The sequence below is a fragment of the Bufo bufo genome, chromosome 1 (genome assembly GCF_905171765.1).
Source record: "Bufo bufo chromosome 1, aBufBuf1.1, whole genome shotgun sequence".
NCBI classification, from domain to species: domain Eukaryota; kingdom Metazoa; phylum Chordata; class Amphibia; order Anura; family Bufonidae; genus Bufo; species Bufo bufo.
The window spans coordinates 149966496-149987514 of NC_053389.1; the positions used below are offsets into that span (position 1 = coordinate 149966496).

Sequence of the window (21019 nt, forward strand, 5' to 3'; positions counted from 1 at the left end):
AAAAAAAGGGAGATTGTATCCCCTTTAACACTTTTTTGTACTTTGTGAAAAAGAAAAATGAGAAGAGTAAACCCACTCCACTGTGATTGATTTGGCAAATGTTTTCTTTTTAGCACCACTATATCCAGACAGTAGGTATTTGTTTGCCTTCACACATGAGGGTAAACAGAATACCTGGGTGGTGCTGCCCCAGGGAGCCTAGAACTCACCCAGTATGTATACTGCAGACATGTCACTCCTGCCCTTTTTTAGCTGATCATGGCTGAAAGAAAAAAAAAGAAGGTAACTTTAGTTTTGTTGCATTACTGCTACCTCCCTGGAGTGAAACATTTGACCTCTGAACGTAAGAAGGCTGTGGAGGACATCCCTTTTCCCAGAAACATGAATGCACTGAGGACATTTTTGGGCCCTGTTTATTACTGCAGACCTTGGATACACAAGTTTGATGCAGCCTCGTTATGATTGTTTGTCCTTTAGTCCCTTCCGCCTTATAGAGGAGGTGGTAGATGCCTTTTATGCCCAAACCTGGCAATTTTGTGCTCCCCCACACTGGGCCAATCAGATTATCACATTTAGATTGTATTGTACAGAAGTGAATGGCCATGCCTCAGCTGTCTTCACCTAAGTGCATGGCCAGCAACAACGCCCTGTGGCATATTATTCAGCCAGATTTGGCCCCGTGGCCAGAGATGCCCTTTTCTGCATCAGTAGTTGTACAAGCCATGGTTGATGAAAGCTCTGGGATAGTCCTGAACCACAAAGTGACAGTGATATTACTTTTTTCCTAATGAAAGTACAACCCAAAAATATTTTTGTTGTCCGCTATTTGAGAATACAGTGTTCCATTTTATTGCCTGACAATGTTGCTATCCAAAGGTGTAATACTTTGAATCCAGCCACCCTGTTGCCTCTGGAACAAGGGGGAGGGAAGAGTTAGGGCACTTAACCTTTTATTCCAGAGGAAGAGGCTCACGACTGTTTGCAGATGATGTCATAAGGGATGTGGTGAATCAGCCATTAGGTAATTCAGATCATGTGCTCTTTGTGGATGGATCGAGGTATGGCCAGGATGGCAGGTACTACACAGGTTGGGTAGTGGTGATTAAACATGACACTCTTGGGGGGAAAAAAAAACGTAGTCCTTACCACCACACATGTCTGCTCAAGAAGTGGAGCTAAAGACTCTAAAGATGGTTTGCAGATATGCAGAGGGAAAAACAGCCAACATTTACACTAATTCCAGGTATGCCTTATGGGATGGCCCATGACTATGGGCCCATTTGGAAAGCCAGAGACTTCCTGACCACTTTAGGTAAACCCATCGAAAATGGCGAGGCAGTGAGGTCTCTGATGGAAGCCCTCATGTCGCTAACTCAGTGCTTCTCAATTATTTTCTGTCATGCCCCCCCTAGGAAGAAGAAAACATTTTGCACCCCCCGCGCGACTGTAAATAGTATCATTTGTCTATAAAATTGTAATAAGTACACCTCTGCATAACACTGTATCCTTATTAACGTATAAGAGAATAAAAAAAGAAGTTTGTAAAATACAAAGATTAAAAGCATAAAAATGAGCCACACTTACATCAGTTGTGGAGCAATGGCAATAAGGCATAGATGGATGAATGCCCCCTACAGGTCGCGTTGACGCGTTTCAAAGCATAATAAAAGCCTTTTCATCAGAACACTGACCTTTTTTGGCTGAATCGGCGGTGTCCCCTTTGATGTGTGTTCAATTCCTTTCTTTCAGGCGTTTTTCTGTACAGAGGATCGATTTCCGGGTCTAAAAGTCACACTGGCGGGTTTGGCCAATCAGGATAGAGCATCATCCAGGGTACTGCCTTCTAGTTCGTATACTTTTTCCTCTTCCATCCCCTGGTTACTATTTCTTTTCCCCTTTTCAGTTTTATTATCAGATTTTGTGTTTGTCCTACCTCCTCTCCTTGACCCCTGCTCTTTATGTTCTTTCTGTGCTTCAGCTCTTGTTTTCCCACCTGGTGATGCTGCGGATGTATCTTTGCGACTCTGCCTTGATGACATGCCGGCGTCCTGCTCTTTTTCCTCTGTGAGTGGCACTAGGAAACGGCGTATTGATTCCTGTATGTCTCCACGGGTCCTCTGCATGTGTCACGTGCGTTGGCGGTCACGTGGTCCTCCGCGTCGGGCTGCTACTGGGGCTGCGCTGGCACAATCTCTAGTGATCGCGCCGCGCTGCTCCCTCTCTCCAGCCGTAGAGTTGCTAGGCAACCGATGCCGTGTGGGACGCCGCTTGCGAGTGAGTCGCATAATCCGATCTGGACATCCAATATGACAGTGTTTGCCGAGGTCAAACGAGCCCCCCTTTACGGAGCCTCGCGCCCCCCACTATTTGAGAAGCACTGCGCTAACTTGAGTGGTGGTGATAACAAAAAAAAGTCACTGTAAAACAGACTCAGAGGAGGCAAAGGGAAAAGCCACGGCAGATCAGGCGGCAAAAATGGCTGCCAAATTGCCTAGGCAGACCCCTGCCTTAAGTGGCCACAGCTCAGGTCCCTGAGACCTTACAGAACCAGGTGGGGAAGGAGAAAAGGGACTGGTTGATGGAAAAAGGGGGGACTACAAATGAGGAAGGCCTAATACAGTTCCAAGGGAAACTCTGCCTTCCCAGGTCCCTCTACCTCACGATGGCACAGGCAACCCATGAAATGACGCACCAGATAAAAACTGCTATGTGTGATTTAGTACATTGCGCATGGTACGCCCCAGGGTTCAGCACTGTAGCAGTTAGATATACTGAAGGATGTAAGGTACCCCAGAAACACACATCTTGCCCTTTGTATCTGATTCAACGCTTGCAGTCTACCTTCAACTACCCAACGCGGGCATGTATGAGTATGTATTGATGCGTGATGACTTGTTTTCAGGATGGCCAAAAGCATACCCAAAGAAGCAAAGAAGATTATGACCGAAGTTGTATGCAGGTATGGGGTACCTGAGACCATTGAAAGTAACAGAGGTGTTCACTTCACAGGTGAAGTGATAAAGAAGATAATGAAGGTTTTAGGTGTAGAACAGGCCTTACATGCTTCGTACCATCCACAAATCAGCGGTAGGGTAGGGAAAAAAGGAACTGAACGGGACACTAAAGTTAAAGATTCAAAAAGTTATGAACAGAGTGCCTGCTGGTAGCCCTCTTTTCCGTAAGGTATACCCCTAACCATAAGACAGGCCTTAGTCCCTATAAGGTCCTTTTTGGGTCAGGCCCTAGGACAGGATTGTATTTTGCACAGCAGCTCCAGATGCAACATGATTGACAGATTATGTGATCAGTTTGCACAAGCATTTGATTAAAATATATTCTTGAGTTTTTGCTTAACTTCCAGATCTTGATAAAGTACCAGGAACCCACCCACTTGTGTCTGGACATTAGGTGGTAGTAAAAAGACATGTTAGGAAAGTCCTTAAACCCTGGTTTGATGGTCCATTCCGAGTGTTGATTAACCACGAGTACACCAGTGAAGCTCAAAGGAAAGCCTACTTGGAGTCATTTCAAGAAAGTGTTGAGTCTGGAGACCTGAAAGGATGATGTTTCTTGTTTCCCCTTGTGTGACTGCTGATCCTGACTCAGCAAGGCAGTTGAAAAGGCAACACCAGATAATGACTTCCAGTCTCCCCCCATATGATATCAACACAAGTTAGGGAAAGAACATCTGACTTCCCCGTGCTCAAATCCAGTGTCATGGGAGGCTGTTCACTAGGAATGGCTTGTCATGGAAGCTGGTGAAGAGGATGTCGGATCATTGGGACAGATGTTTAGGTTTAGGGAGAGAATGAAATTCAAGGGGGGACTGATAGAGACGTGTGAATTTTATTCTATATTTTGTATCTCTAAGGCTACTTTCACACTTGCGTTCGGAGCGGATCCGTCTGGTGTCTGCACAGACGGATCCGCTCCTATAATGCAAACGCTTGCATCCGTTCAGAACGGATCCGTCTGCATAACTGTTTTTTTCAGATCTGATTTTTCACTTTGTGAAAACTCAGATCTGACAGTATATTCTAACACAGAGGCGTTCCCATAGTGATGGGGATGCTTCAAGTTAGAATATACTAAAAGAACTGTGTACATGACTGCCCCCTGCTGCCTGGAGGCACCCGATCTCTTACAGGGGGCTGTGATCCGCACAATTAACCCCTCAGGTGCGGCACCTGAGGGGTTAATTGTGCGTATCATAGCCCCCTGTAAGAGATCAGGTGCTGCCAGGCAGCAGGGGCTAGACCCCCCTCCCTCCCTCCCCAGTATTCTATTCATTGGTGGCCAGTGCGGCCCCCCCCTCCCTCGTATTATATTCATTGGTGGCCAGTGCAGCCCCCCTCCCTCCCCAGTATTATATTCATTGGTGGCCAGTGCGGCCCCCCCTCCCTCCCCAGTATTATATTCATTGGTGGCCAGTGCGGCCCCCTCCCTCCCCAGTATTATATTCATTGGTGGCCAGTGCGGCCCCCCCTCCCTCCCCAGTATTATATTCATTGGTGGCCAGTGCGGCCTTCCCTCTCTCCCTCCACAGTATTATATTCATTGGTGGACAGTGCGCCCCCCCCCCCTAATTAAAATCACCCCCCCATCATTGGTGGCAGCGGAGAGGTCCGATCGGAGTCCCAGTTTAATCGCTGGGGCTCCGATCGGTTACCATGGCAGCCAAGACGCTACTACAGTCCTGGCTGCCATGGTTACTTAGCACTTTTAGAAGCATTATACTTACCTGCAATGTCTGTGACCGGCCGGGCGCTCCTCCTACTGGTAAGTGAAAGGTCTGTGCTACAAGCAATGCGCCGCACAGACCTTTCACTTACCAGTAGGAGGAGCGCCCGGCCGGTCACAGACATCGCAGGTAAGTATAATGCTTCTAAAATTGCTAAGTAACCATGGCAGCCAGGACTGCAGTAGCGTCTTGGTTGCCATGGTAACCGATCGGAGCCCCAGCGATTAAACTGTGACTCCGATCGGAACTCTCCGCTGCCACCAATGATGGGGGGGGATGATTTTAATTAGGAAGGGGGAGAGGGGAGGCCGCACTGGCCACCAATGAATATAATACTGGGGAGGGAGGGGGCCGCACTGGCCACCAATGAATATAATACTGGGGAGAGAGGGGGGGCCGCACTGGCCACCAATGAATATAATACTGGAGAGGGAGGGAGGGGGGCCGCACTGGCCACAAATTAATTTAAAACTAGGGAGGGAGGGGGTTAATTGTGCGGATCACAGCCCCCTGTAAGAGATCAGGTGCTGCCAGGCAGCAGGGGGCAGTTATTACACAGTTCTCAGTATTTTCTAACTTGAAGCGTCCCCATCACTATGGGAACGCCACTCTGTGTTAGAATATACTGTCGGATCTGGGTTTCACGATCTAACTCAAATCCGATGGCATATTCTAACATAGAGGCGTTCCCATGGTGATGGGGATGCTTCAAGTTAAAATATACCATCGGATTGGAGAAAACTCTGATCCGATGGTATATTAATAGGGACTCCTGACTTTACATTGAAAGTCAATGGGGGACGAATTTGTTTGCAATTGCACCGTATTGTGTCAACGTCAAACGGATCCGTCCCCATTGACTTGCATTGTAAGTCAGGACGGATCTGTTTGGCTCCGCACGGCCAGGCGGACACCCGAACGCTGCAAGCTGCATTCGGGTGTCCGCCTGCGGAGCGGAACGGAGGCCAAACGGTGCCATACTAATGCATTCTGAGCGGATCCGCATCCACTAAGAATGCATTGGGGCTGTACGGATCCGTTCGGGGCCGCTTGTGAGAGCCTTCAAACGGAACTCACAAGCGGAACCCCGAACGCAAGTGTGAAAGGAGCCTAAGACTGTAACTAGTTAACTTTTCTGAAGCTGTTACAAACTATTTCTTCATTTGTCTAAGGCCTATTGCACACGGACGTTTTTTTTTCCCGTTTACTGGACGTTTTTTGCGTTCCGTATACGGTCCGTATACGGAACCATTCATTTCAATGGGTCCGCAAAAAAAACGGAATGTACTCCGTATGCATTCCGTTTCCGTATTTCCGTTTTTCCGTTCCGTTTTAACATAGAACATGTCCTATTATTGCCCGCAAATCACAGTCCGTGGCTCCATTCAAGTCAATGGGTCCGCAAAAAAACGGAACACATACGGAAATGCATCCGTATGTCTTCCGTTTCCGTTCCGTTTTTTGCTGAACCATCTATTGAAAATGTTATGCCCAGCCCAATTTTATCTATGTAATTACTGTATACTGTATATGCCATACGGAAAAACGGAACGGAAAAACGGAACAGAAACGGAAACACAACGGAAACAAAAAACGGAACAACGGATCCGTGAAAAACGGATCGCAAAACACTGAAAAAGCCATACGGTCGTGTGCAATAGGCCTAAAGGAGCCTCTCCTCCCTTTGTTCAGTCAACGTTAAGTGCACACAGCTGGGCTGACTTCTCCTCTGGTTACAGATGTATAGACTGTGAAAGAATGCTTAAGCCAATTATTTAACTAGATAATACACATGTATACTCACTACCTATAGAAAATCACCTCCTTGAAGTGTCACATATGACGTATGTAGTATTGAGGTTAGGAATAGTGTTGAGCGCGAATATTCGAATCGCGAATTTTAATTGCGAATATCGCCACTTTGAGAATTTGCAAATATTTAGAATATAGTGCTATATATTCGTATTCACGAATATTCTAATCGCAAATTTATCACGAATATTTTGAGAATTTATCGCGAACATCGGCACTTAGCAACATCCCTAGCAACCAATAGGAAAGTTGCCTTTAGGAGTAGTGTTTTTTTTCGGATTGCTGATTTTCGCAATCAAGAAAATAATGACTGGAGATCAGGAATTTTCGAATATATGACGAATATTTGCCCAAATATTCGTGAAATATTGCGAATTCGAAAATTGCCCTTGCCGCTCATCACTGGTTAGGAAAACCACCGTTACAACATGGCGCGGACCCATAGATGTTTACACTCCAAAGTTTATGAGCTAGTGCATACTGCGCAGAGGCCAAGTGTTATCTTATCTCCTTTTCCTTCTTAGCCAATGAAATCATGGCATGTGCCTCAGGAAGGACCGCCTCCCTGAAGGTGTATGACTGCTTTACTTACTGTAATAAACCTAGAGATTGCCTTGACGAACTTTCTGTCAGCGTGTGTCTCTCCACGCGTGGATATTAACCCCTTGAGGGTACCTTGATTTGGAGCACCAGAGTGTATCTTAAATGCTATAATTAAAGCAACTTCAACAGAGGCACGGACAGAAACACCACGGAAGCACTCTGTAGTGCTTCCGTGGGGTTCCGTGCCTCCGTTCCGCACCACAGCTCCGGATTGCGGACCCATTCAAGTGATGGGGGGAGCACATGGCCGGTGCCCACATATTGCGGACCCGCTGTTTGCTGGTGGCAATACGACCGCGGCCGGTGGAACGGCCGTGTGCATGAGGCCTAAGACTGCATCTCTCCGTGGTGCATGGCTGGGAAGTTGAAGGCTTGTGGGCCAGTACATCCCAGGCTAGGAACGGCAGAGATCTCAAGTCTCCCGGAGGTTCAGGGAGTCTCCCTCTATTAGATAGCGGCTCCCTGACACCCGCATGTGAGACAATATATCCCGGAAAGGTTTATCTCAGTCAGATAGCAGAGCAGAGAGATAAGAGAAGTGACAGGACAGAGTTTAGATTACAGGTTGAATTAACCCTTTAGGGTCAAATTGGCTTCTCAAGGAGATATATATGTTAAAGGCATCCCTTCTTCTGTCTCATTCAGTAGCTATAGAACTATTGAGAGAGATGTATTTTTTTTAAATACATTTACACATTTAACCCTCCATTTTAATTATATTATTTACCCCAGTGTTAAATTCACCCCCCCCCCCCCCCCCCCCCCCGATGCTTTAATCATATACATAAATATGATAATTTGGGGCAGGGAAATGAGCCCCGTCCTCCACACCATAGAGCAAAGTGTGCAGATACGGCATATGTTTGGAAAATGTAATAAAAAGTTTGTGAAAGAAAAAAAAATGAAAACCTCCCTGAAATGAGTTTTTGCAGGTTGGGATGTCTGGGAACGGACTAGGTTAACCCATGGTCACACGACCAATGCCTGGATCACACCTACTGTATTCACACAAACATCAATAACTCAATAGACTTTACACTGTCCCTCTCCTGTCAATACCCGATCTCTAGCTCTGTGATACCCGTTACACCCTACTGTAACAGCAGTAACGACTAGCACTACAGGGGGTCAAAAAGAGGGACATTCGGGAGGCATCCGATCGCCATTTCATCCAGTCACACGCATGTACACGGCCGCTGTGGGCAGTATCGGTGAACGCTCCACAACCTGTGCTAGCGCCACAGCAGGACGCCGTCGCCGAGCAACGGGCCCCTGGATCACATGACCCCCGTGTGGCCCACGTGACTTCGCCTTTCCCCACAACTTCGGAGGTCACGTGACGCGTCTGATCATTGCACTCGAGTGCGGAGACATGGAGGTTCCGGCTCTCAACCTGAAGGTACCCGGGGGCAGCCAGTACCAGGGGAGGAGGGGGGTCCCTGCATATATTCCTGTGCTAAGCTTTATAAACCCTCTGTATACCGTATACTGCCATACGCTTCATTATATTTATGGAAGGGGGTGGGGTGTGGTGACTTTTGCAATTTGCACTTTTGCTATAGAAATCTGTAAATTCAAGTACTTTGTGACTTAGAAGTGGCGGGATTTTCTTCTCAACCCCTTGCAGACAATTCCTGTTGTCATTTTGTCATCATTTTTAACTTTTCTTTGACAGTATGTAGACTTTTGAGGGACAAGTCGTGTGTTTTTTATTTTTATTGTCGCCATTTAATGCACTGTATCATCCTATGGGAGGGCACACGACCAGAAGGGGTTAAGAGTTGGGCATTTTTCGTGCAAAGTTGCACGTAAGTCACGTGACAGGATGAGACAAGATTTGCGCCGATAGTCCCATGACCCCACCAGACTCCGTGCAGTCCCAGCCTCATATAGGTAGTGATTTATATAGCAATTGGTGCAACTTTTTTGTCCAAAAAATGATTTAAATATGAGACGGACAGAGGGGTAAATGTCTCGCGTGCCATCTACGTGGGCTTGGATCGCGCTGTTAGGATATTCGCCACACGGTATCGCCAGCTGTCTATATCTCAGGTCAGCATAGGTTTTCGTAGGGGCAGACGATGCAAATGATGCTTTATGTGTTAGGATGTGGTGGGAAATATGTGTACACTTGTATACGAGGCCGGAGCGTCAAATATTCTGGATTATGAGACCATCCTAGAAAATAAAATGTTCACTTTTGGGCCAGGACTAAGTCACAGGTAGACCCTAACTGATCCCCCCATAGACTAACCTAGAAGTCGCTGGAAGACCACCTATAATCTGCTGCCGTGTGCGGTCTCACAGCCCATTATCTCTGACTAATGTCCGATTTCTCGTTTTGTTCTCCTGATTTATCCAACTGTGTGAGTTCAGTCAGACTGAAAGAAATCCAATGTGAATTTGTATTTTCATTGGCGGGACCCCCAGAAAATGCAGTGTGACCCTCTAGATCAGGGATAAGTAACCTCCGGCGCTCCAGCTGTTCTCAAACTACAACTCCCAGAATCCTCCTTTCACTTCTATGGGAGTTACAAGAAGAGCCAAGTATGTGTGTATGCTGGGAGTTGTAGTTTCACAACAGCTGGAGTGCCGAAGGTTGCTGATCCCTGTCCTAGAAGTACGTGCTGGTCATGATCTTCACTGTAGGTTATCGCATGTTTATATTTATATATATTTTTTATATTTAGTCTTTAAACTGGATGACTGCCCACCACACATTTTCCCCCCGGGGTCACCAATCTCCACTACTGACAACCAGAGGCACATCCATGTGTGACTGATATAGAGGTCTCTACGTACACACATTTGCACTGGTGTCTTTTTTGGGGCTGTAAAAACGCCAGAATGGCTACCTGCACACTGGTGTGGGCGGTCCTGTGGAAGATCCGCATGGATTCGTGTGTGTTTCCACACCAAAAGCTGAAGGTGTTGCTTGCGGTTTTGGGCATGGAATTGACGCAGATCTCACCCTTAGGCCTTTTTCCGTTCCGTTTGCGGAACCATTCATTTGAATGGTTCCACAAAAAAACGGAATGTACTTCGTATGCATTCCGTTTCCGTATATCCGTTCTGCTAAAAGATAGAACTTGTCCTATTATTGTCCACAAATAATGTTCCGTGGCTCCATTCAAGTCAGTGGGTCCGAAAAAAATACGGAACACATCCGTATGTCATCCCTTTTTTTGCGGATCCATGCCCACTTTGCCCATGTGTTTACAAACATTACTGTACAAATTACAGTAAGGGTCCATTCACACGTCCGTAAGTGTTTTGCGGATCCGCAAAACATGGACACCGGCATTGTGCGTTCCGCAATTTGCGGACCGCACATCGCCGGTACTAACATAGAAATGTGCTGTCTGCATCCGTTCCGGCCCTATTGAAAATGAATGGGTCCGCACCACGGATCCAGACAATTCATACGGATGTGTCAATGGACGCTAATGATTAAAAATGTTATGTATCCATTTGCGATCCGCCAAAAACGGATCGCATACGGAAACCATACAGATATTTTTTGCAGAACTACGGAACAGAAACAAAACAACGAATACATGAAAAATGTACCGCAAAGCACAGCAAAATACATACGGTTATGTGCAAGAGGCCTTACATTGAAAAGGGCGACAATCGCATCAAAAATCACAAACATAATTGAGATAATTGTAAATCCGCACGGAACAAAAAGCAAAGTGTACATAAGATTTGGCTAATACTTTGTTACGCTGCGGTTTTTCTGCATGAGAATCTGCTTGGAAAAAAACATGCGTAATCCACAACGTGTAGCGAAGTATTCTTTTTGCCAGTTTTTTTATTTTATTTATTTTGTTGCATTTTTCGCACAGTTACTACATTTACTACCTTTTTTTTTATGCCAGGTTTTGTTATAAAGTCACATGACCCAATTTTGTGACTCTTTAAATGCCCATGCTACAATATTTTGTCGCACACTCGTTTTTATGCTTTCCTCGCCACTTGGGAGTGAGGGGGGCTGGGACATTGGCCCTGACAGATTTACTAACGTTTACGCTGCTATGCTGTTATAAGCGGAGGGCCCCAGGGTTACGGTCACCTTCCGTAGTTCATACAATGACTATATTTGCCGCCATTTTGCATGTGCACTGCCACGGACGAACCTCGAGCCTTTTGTTTCTCTTACTTCCTCAAACAGCACATTACAGGAAATAAAACTGAACCTTACACAAGCCAGCGCTGGTTAACGACGGCCCAGTCACTGACCCGGATGTCTGCTCCCACACTGTGCCTGTCCCTGAAACTGCCTGCCGGATCCAGCAATCCGGACGCAAATGGATGGCATTTGTCAGACTGATCCGGATGCGGATCCGTCTGAAAAATGCATTAAAAAACCGGATCCGTCTCTCCGGTGTCATCCGGAAAAAACGGGTCCGGTATTTTATTTATTTATTTTTTGCATTTTTTAAAGGTCTGCACATGCGCAGACTAGAAAACCGGATCCGTTTTGCCGGAACGCTTAATGCCGGATCTGGCACTAATACATTTCAATGGAAATTAATGCCAGGTCCAGCATTCCGGCAAATGTTCAGGATTTTTGGCCGGAGAGAAAACTGCAGCATGCTGCGGTATTTTCTCCGGCCAAAAAATGTCAGAGGGACTGAACGGATTGCTCTTCATTCAGAATGCATTAGGATAAAACTGATCAGTTTTTTTTCCGGTATTGAGCCGCTAGGACGGAACTTAATACTGGAAAAGAAAACCGCTAGTGTGAAAGTACCCTTAGTTATCTGCTTATCTTGGATGACATTTTGGTGCTTTGGAACCGATTACTCAGCTTACAATGGTTTCCCTGGAACCAATTAATATTGTAACTTGAGGGACCACTGTATATGGATTCCCAGACAGACAGAGACTCACTTTGTCATGCTCCACCCCTTCAGACCCCCCCCCCCCCCCCCCTAGGCATAATACAGTGTATCAGATTGATCCTTGGTTGTCTTGGCTCTAGATATTGATGACTTGTCCTTAGGTTAGGCCATCAGGATTAGATTGGTGGGGGTGCTGGGTGTCGCACCCCCACCAATCAGCTGGTCTCAGACATGATTAGGAGCTGAGCTGTCTGCCTCTGGCTTGGTCCACCGAGATCAGCTGAGCAGAGGGGTGGCGGGTGGCAGACCGGCACCAATCTGATATTGGTGATCTATCCTGAGGCTAGATCATCAATATATAGAGCCTAGACCTCCCCTTTAAGAGATTCTATAACAAACAGAAGAGCATTTAGACTCGGCAACTGTTCATCTGCATTGGCTGAGAGGGCTTGGGTTGGCTAATGTGCTTATAGTGTGTTGATACCCTAACGAACAGAATAGCTACCGTATCTTATAGATGCCCTCACATTAAAGGGTCTGCCGGCAAACAAATGCCCTGAAATCCGGGTATTTTATAGTTTTCCCGTTTGTTATACAATTCCTAAATGGCAAAGTGCTAGTCAGCAGCTGGACTGAGCTTCTCCACATATACGGAGGCTCCGTCCAGTCTTATACAGGCAGACGCGTAGCTTTTTCCCACCTTGTGGACCCCAGTGACGTCTGACCCGAGCCCTGTCCGAGCGGCTCATGTGCAGCAGTAGGTCCTCTTCCTGGAGGTTTATACCCTTTGCAGATTTCTAAAGTTTTCTTGTGACCGCCCTATACTATTACTATACTATAGGTTCCTTTAAGTACGTTTCTAAATTGTTCCTCCTTGTAAAGTTACCACATGATGGTTGCAGTCAGAAATCCATGTCCCCTTACACCACACCTGCCAGGAAAAGATAACGGCACTGTTATGACTCAAGAGCTTGCAATCCACAGGGTTTGTCATAAAAGCGTCAGTAGTTTTGTAACCATCATAGAACGGTGCGGCCATTATCAGGAGAGTGAAACAGCACTGCTTCCTATAATGTCTTATGGTCAGCTGTAGATGCACTGACTAATGCTTAGCTTGTACACAGCAGCCAATTGTAACAAGCAGAGCTGCAGTGTAAAGTATGGTAGAGGTAGAGGACTAGTCCTGATGAGTGGAGATGCATTTTACAATACCTCAGACTTCAACAGAGAATGCATCTGTGCTGGCGTCACTTTAATATCTTTTTTTTTATTTTTATAAAATGAATAACCTAAGAGAACAAATCAGATTGTATTTCTCATTTGTAACCTTTTTTAAGTTTCTGTTTCCTCTTGTCTTCCAGGCGATTGTCTTTGTGCACTGGCTGCTGACCGTATTGTAAGTATTCATTCTGTTTATGTTTGAGCAGAGGGCATATGTCTGTGTGGACTGGCGCTGCTCACTGATGTGCATGATGCGGGCACAGTGTCTGCAAGTAATGGAGGGGCTTGTCATCAGGGCCACCGACAGTGTACTGGTCCAGTATGCTCCTATAGTAAGTTATCTGCAAACACTTAAGGCCTTATGCACACAGCCGTATGTTTGGTCCGCATCTGATCTGCATTTTTTTGCCGCTCAGATGTCGACCTATTCATTTCAGTGGGGCCGCAAAAGATGCGGACAGCACACCATGTGCTTTCCGCATCTGCACGTCCGTTCCGCGGGCCTACAGAAAAGAGAGAACATCTCCTATTGTCTGTTTTACGGACAAGGATAAGACCTTTCTATATTGAACTGAAAAAGAAAATGGCAGCATGCACACGGCCAGGATCTGCGATTTGCGGACCTCAAAACGCATACGGTCGTGTGCATGAGCCCTAAAGGGGTTGTATTCTTTTTTTATCCTCAGGATAGGTCATCAATATCAGATCAGTGGGGGTCCGATTGCCAGCCCCCTTCGTGATCAGCTGTTTGAAGAGAACACAGCGCTCGTATGAGCACTGCTTTCTCTTCTCTGTTTACCTGCTCGCCATTGCAACTGCAGCAGTGCCATTCTCTTTAACAGGGCGGATCTGTAGTATTCACTTGAACAGGAAGGAGCTGTCCCATTGAGCTGTCCCAATTGCGACGGCGAGCAGGTAAACAGAGAAGAGAAGGAAGTTTCTCATATAAGAGCTGTGTTCTCTTCAAACAGTTGATTGGCGGGGATGCCGGAAGTCGGATCCCCGCCAATCTGATATTGATGACTTATATTGATGACCTATCCTCAGGATATAAGTGTCACGGCCTCTGTTGTGTGCGCCGTGACACAGTTGCCATGCATGCTGTTGCCTGCAGCAACGTGTTGTTGCAGCATGTAGGTGGCTCCTCCTTTCCCATGGGTCCTTCCCTGTCTGGTGCCGGAGGGGTTAATTATCTGGCTGATGTGGATTTAGGTGTGTCTTGGGTGTGGCCTCTTGGCTCTTTATATGTTGTGTTGTAAGCCTGAGGTCAGTGGCCCTTCAGCCTTTGTGAGAGCTGGGGTGCTGCTCCTAACCTTATTTCAGGGATCTTTAGGGCGACTCTGGGTCTGAGGTTCCTGTGTATGAGCTCACCTACCATCTGGGTCTGCTCATACGGTTAGGAGTCAGGGCCAGGATTAGGGCGGCTCTAGGAGGTGACCTGCTCCCTTTTCCTGGTGTTCTGGCCTAGCTGCTTCCCCGTTTTCCTACGTTATACGGTGGGGAGTCCCCACCGACCACCGTAACAGTATGTCTAGCTAGGAGGCCCTCCCACTGGACAGATGGTATATCCAGGATAGGAGCAGCACTCCAGCTCTCACAAAGGCTGAAGGGCCACTGACCTCAGGCTTACAACACAACATATAAAGAGCCAAGAGGCCACACCCAAGACACACCTAAATCCACACCAGCCAGATAATTAACCCCTCCGGCACCAGACAGGGAAGGACCCAGGGGAAAGGAGGAGCCACCTACATGCTGCAACAACACGTTGCTGCAGGCAACAGCGTGCATGGCAACCGTGTCACGGCGCACACAACAGAGGCCGTGACAATAAGAAAGTGGACAACCCCTTTAACACACGGCGAGATTTATCAAACTTGGTGTAAAGGAAAACTAGCTTAGTTGCCCATGACAACCAATCAGATTCTGCCTTTCATTTTCCAAAATAGGCTCTAAAATAATGAGGTGAAATCTGATTGGTTGCTATGGGCAACTAAGCCAGATTTCTTTACACTTTTGATAAATCTCCCCCTCAGAGTGATGTTTGTGGGGCGGTGCTTGACACCAAAGAGAATTCTTGTCATGCCCCTCCCCCTCGGTCCTAGGCATTTAATGTTGAAAATGCTTTTTTTTTTTTTTTTTTTGGTGCAGTTTTGATACAAAGGGGTGTGGGTTAGTGACAACAGGTCATGGCCTGATGCATCTCTGTGCACCAAAAAAGTGCACCAAAATTTGGTGCATTTTTGGAGTAAAACTACACCAACTTATAGGTGGTGTAAACTTAGACAGTTTTTTGGCGCATGGACAGAATTCTAGCATGAATGTGCTGCAGATTTTACGATGCTCCAAATTTATAAAGGTCTATGTGCCAGAATAGTAAATATGTCTAATATTAAAACTGTGATTCATAGACGGCTTAAAGTGTGACAACTGTTAGCAAATCTGCCCAGTGCCCCAACAATGCCTGCAGTGATAATCTAGAAGACCTCTGCTTGCAGTCAATGAACAGGAACATTCTTGTCACCCAGAGGCCAAAATCCTGTACAGCGATCTGGTTAAACCGTGTGGTTGATGATGATAACAAATGCAGTCCGAAAAAAATGGTGGCATTGCCCAGAGCAGCTGGGAATTCTGTAGGTAATTGTCTCGTCTCTATGTTTGCAGTGCGTGTATATTGCCTAGCTGGCTTCCAAATGCCTATTATCTGTCAAACTTCTCGGTCTTGGCTATGGGCGTCTGGGCTGTGGCGCAACGAGACTCTGTGGACGCCATATTTATGGTAAGACCAGAGTAATGTAAATCCAGATGTTCAGCATGCTCTGCACTGCCATATACTGATCGCTGAATGCTGTATTTGCAGTTTATGGTGGGACTGGTGGTCACCATTGTGTTAGACATCCTCCTCCTCGCGCTGTTTTTTGCTGGTGCAGAACAAGCCTCTGAGAAGACGCCCCTAAGGGACCTTTTTCGATTTAGCGGTGGAATGGCCATCTTAAGCCTGATCCTCAAGCCCTTGTCCTGCTTCTTTGTTTACCATATGTACGTGGAGCGAGGGGGTGACTGTAATATCAATTTAGGTAAGTGTTTGGTTGTATGTTTGTGAGCGTCCATAAGAACCGCCAGGGGATTATGGGTAATAAGATGTTTTACAGCCTTAAAGGGAACTTGTCACCATGAAAATGCAATGTAAGCTGCAGGCAGCCGGTTATAGAGCAGGAGGAGCTGAGCAGATTGATATATAGTTTTTTTTAGGAAAAGATTCAGTAAAACTTGTATTTTATACATTTATATTCCTGCTCATTCTGGGCTTTGAAGTCCAGGAGGCGGTCCTATCAGTGATTGACAGCTGTCTCTGTATACAGTCATAGAGGGAGGGCTGTCAATCAATGATAGGACCACCTCCTGGACTTCAAAGCCCAGAATGAGCAGGAATATAAATGTATAAAATACAAGTTTTACTGAATCTTTTCCTACAAAACTATACATCAACCTGCTCATCTCCTCCTGCCCTATAACATGCAGCGGCAGCTCGGATAGCATGTTCACTGTGACAGGTTCCCTTTCAAGGGGTTTTGTGGATTTATGTTAATGAAGTCCTCCAACTTTTTGATACTTTCAATTCCTCCTCTCCATTTTCAAGATCTGTAATTGCAGTCAGTGAATGAAAACATTTTATACTTATATATACATGTCTTGGTAGCATACACTGGGATACAATTCAGTACAAGAGAGATTAACACCCCCTTCCCCCCTGCTTCTGTGTCAGCTGGATGTGATCAGAATGAGGTGCGACTGCCCGTACGCGGCCATGGTCATGCCCACACATCGCAACTAATGGTCGCAAAATTTTGGGGTAAAATCTTATGCCCATTGGTTGCCGCAAGAGGACGTGGCTTGGTTGCATGTGACCAACCGCACCATGGGGTCGACACTAAATGTAAACCATTAAAGGGGGGCCTTTTAAAAATTGCATGCATCAATATCTACATCATACCTGACCGAAGTAGGTGTGGATATATATATATATATATATATATATATAATTACTTAGGGTACTTTCACACTTGCGTTTTTCTTTTCCGGCATAGAGTTCCCTCCTAGGGGCTCAATACCGGAAAAGAACTGATCAGTTTTATCCCCATGCATTCTGAATGGAGAGCAATCCGTTCAGGATGCATCAGGATGTCTTCAGTTCCGTCTTTTTGACTGATCAGGCAAAAGATAAAACCGCAGCATGCTACGGTTTTATCTCCGGCCCCAAAAAAATGAAGACTTGCCTGAATGCCGGATCTGGCATTTTTTTTTTTTTTCCATAGGAATGTATTAGTGCCGGATCCGACATTCAAAATACTGGAATGCCGGATTTATCCTTCCTGCGCAGACCGAAAAAAATAAATGCCGGATCCTTTTTGCCGGAAGACACCGGAAAGACGGATCCGGCATTTCAATGCATTTTTCTGACTGATCAGGCATTTTTAAGACTGATCAGGATCCTGATCAGTCTTACAAATGCCATCAGTTGGCATACGTTTTGCTGGATCCGGTGACGGAACTGCTTGCCGGATTAGTCTGCCGCAAGTGTGAAAGTAGCCTTAGAGAGACCTCTTTGTATTTGCTGATTTTGATTGACAGCAGGCCTCCACAACATCACTGCACTTGACACTAGTCAGGAGTAGACATGTAGCCCTCAGAATCTTTCAGTAGTGCAGTCTCATCCTTTGGGCCTTTCTTCTGGTAGGTCTGTCTTATGCATCTTCTGACTTTGGGAGGATGTCCATGAACTGGGATCCTAGCCAATTGCTGGAATGAAGTGGTGGTAGAGCCCTGTGGCTGCTCCATTTTTTAGCTTGTGGATCCTTGCCTGTCAGTGACATGTCATCTACCCATTAATATCATTACCCCTCTGCTGTGGACCCAGGTCCTTTGTCTTTCTGTCGTCCCATCACCCAAGCACCAGTGATCTCTACTTACCTGCTGGTAAAAAATTCATGCCCGGTAGTTTAGACCTGAAAAGCTCAGGACATGATTACACGCTGATGTTCGGCCTCTCCTATTACAACTGCTCCACTAGACACGGAAGAGTTTAACCTTCTTGTAGTATGAGTCCTCCTACAGTCCCACTCAGATATTAAAGAGGATCTCTTACCAGACAGGCCCTGTAGTTTTGAGGGGTTAATATGATAAACCAAACGAATGGAAAGCCAAAGAGTAGCCAATAGAAGGAATGGAGCAGCGTTACACATGCTGGACCTCCGCTCAACTCATACTGAGGACACACTACCCCATCCTTGTGATCAGCAGTCAGAACCTCAGCGATCAGACACTTGTGCACCATTTAGTAATTAGGGGATAGGTTTAAAGCTTGGCACAAATCCTTTATATATTACAGTACAGCTCCAAGTATAGGGGCTGAGCGGCAATAACACAGGGTGGACAGGGTGCCGCTGTTCTTGGAAGAAAGCCTCTAGCTATGTTTAGAATTTTGTCTAGTCCATAATAGGTGAGTTAGGAGGCACAACGATTTACCATCTGATAGGAACCAAAGCAGATTAGATCAGGTTTAGGCTTTATGCACAAACGTATTTTCATTCTGTGTCCGTTCCATAAATTTTATTTTTTTTGCGGACCGTATACGGGACCATTTATTTCAACGGGTCCGCAAACAAAACGGAAGTTGCTCCCTGTGCATTCCGTTTCCGTATGTCCATATTTTCGTTCCGCAAAAAAATAGAACATGTTCTATTATTGTCCGGACAAGGATAGGACTGTTCTATTAGGGTCCAGCTGTTCCGTTCCGCAAAATACGGAATGCACATGGATGTCACCTGTATTTTTTGCGGATCCGTTTTTGCGGAGCGCAAAATACATACGATCGTGTGCATGAGGCCTTACCAAGAGAATTATTTGGCAGTATTCACCCCCCTTTGAAGAATCCATGCAGGTAGAAGTAGCAGCCACCTACACTGTTTAACCAAATTGGTTGAGAGGGTCTGGAATAGCGACTTGGCATAATCCACTCACCTGCTTTCTGGTAAACGGCCCCTTTACAATGCTCAATTTTCTGGCAGATTACTAACGAGCGTGCGTACGAACACGGTGTAAAAGGTGCTGCCGATTACCTGATAAATAAATGAATAAACTCTTGTTCATTGGGTAATAGGATTGTTGGTGACACCTAAATCGACATTAGCTGGCAGCAGATTGTGCCGCCTAAACGTCACTCTGCTGCCGGCAAACAATGGTTTTGTATGGGGAGGAGATGACTACGTGTAAATTCAGAGGTCTCCTCTACTGGGGAGCAGGAGATTGTGAGGAGCAGTGTAAGAGTCTTTACATCTAAGACTTTGCATTGTTTTTGTAGCTTCAACTTGTTCTGTCTCCTCAAACACTCTTGATGGCTGAGTCCATGTAAGGTGTAAGTAAAGTTTTTATGTAGGAAATTCAAAGCCTCCCTCCATCTTCCACTCAGTTGTGTGTCCCAGTGCTCTGGCAAGGTGACCCAAACCATGGGGCATCTGCAGTAGGTCAAAAAATTGTATTGGTAAAACCAAAGCGTTTTGGGATCCTACTGATATGTTCCTCAAGTCGTACAATTAACCCTGTAGGATTATAGGTACGACTTGTCTTAACAACTGTGTAAGTATTTGCGGTTGTATAGACATACCAAGCAAATATGGGCCCCATAACAAAATATGGAACAGCTCTTCTCTCTTTCTGATTATTTACAGTAACCCCAATCAACCATTGCAGGTTTGGTGGCTGATCAACTTTGTGTTAACTGGATGATCCGCCCCATGCTTGGAATAATTTTGGCTGCATTGCTTAATTTGCCTAATTTTTATTGCTTTCAGGCTTCCTCACAGTCTCTCGAGATCGAAGTGCTTATCAGACGATCGACCACACGGATGCGTCAGCTGAACAAGACAAACTTCCCTCCCGTTACTGAGAGATCATCTTTGGCCTTCAGACAAAAACCAGTAGGGAGCACCAGAAAATTGTAGAAAGCTGGGACCATTCAGATGTGTGCGCTCATTCAGAGTGATTTTTTTATTGCGACCCGAAGACCACTTTAAGGGATTCTCTTTTGTACTAGTTAAGTCCGCCATTGTTTTGGACTAAAGCAGCAGTCGTGCGTGGGAAATTGTGTTGTGTTTGCTCCTTTAAGAACCACATCCCCAAAAATATCATAACTTCTATTGGGGACACATTGACCCATGTGTATCAGAGTCTGTACATAAGATGGCTTCTGTACTCGTGTAGGTTACTGAAAGGCGTACCAGTAACTGTTGGGAAACCTTCCCAACCCAGCAGCTGGGATATGACGTGGTAGATCTGACTCTGCTCTTATTGCTTTGCAGTTTCCTACATTAGCGACTTGTGTAAAAGGAGACAAGTCTCCAGAGTCCTGCTCCTAGTCTCGTATATGAAACTGGTAATGACGACAACTGTTTCTCATGGTAACCAATAGGATTAGGGCTTTTATTTTCTAAACAGCTTTTACATGGAGACCACCGGTGGTCACCTATGCATGTTACATAATTTCATGTTTTTGTTTTTCAGTTCCTTTTAAATGACCGAATGCATGAGGGTACGACCAAACGGTGCTGCAGTCGAGTACTGCTGCAGTCGTACGGGCTGTGACTGCCTCTAATTAATCTAATGAGGCCGCACTGTTCAGGGGGTCTGTTCTGTTAGCGACCGCGCTGTATTGAGGGTGCTGTGCGGCCATTAACAATACAGACCCACTGAACGTTGCGGTCTCATAAGTTTACTTAGAGGCAGCTGTGGTACTTGA

General features: G+C 45.9%; 1 protein-coding gene across 1 annotated transcript; it reads left to right on the forward strand.

The window, feature by feature from the left end:
- The first annotated feature begins 8447 nt into the window (after positions 1-8447).
- LOC120999540 (angiotensin II receptor associated protein) lies at positions 8448-20709 on the forward strand. Its single transcript, XM_040430506.1, has 5 exons — positions 8448-8555; positions 13365-13399; positions 15889-16003; positions 16085-16301; positions 20076-20709. Exons 1-5 carry the CDS (start codon positions 8529-8531, stop codon positions 20168-20170), a joined length of 489 nt encoding a protein of 162 aa, XP_040286440.1. The 5' UTR covers positions 8448-8528; the 3' UTR covers positions 20171-20709.
- Positions 20710-21019: the final 310 nt, after the last annotated feature.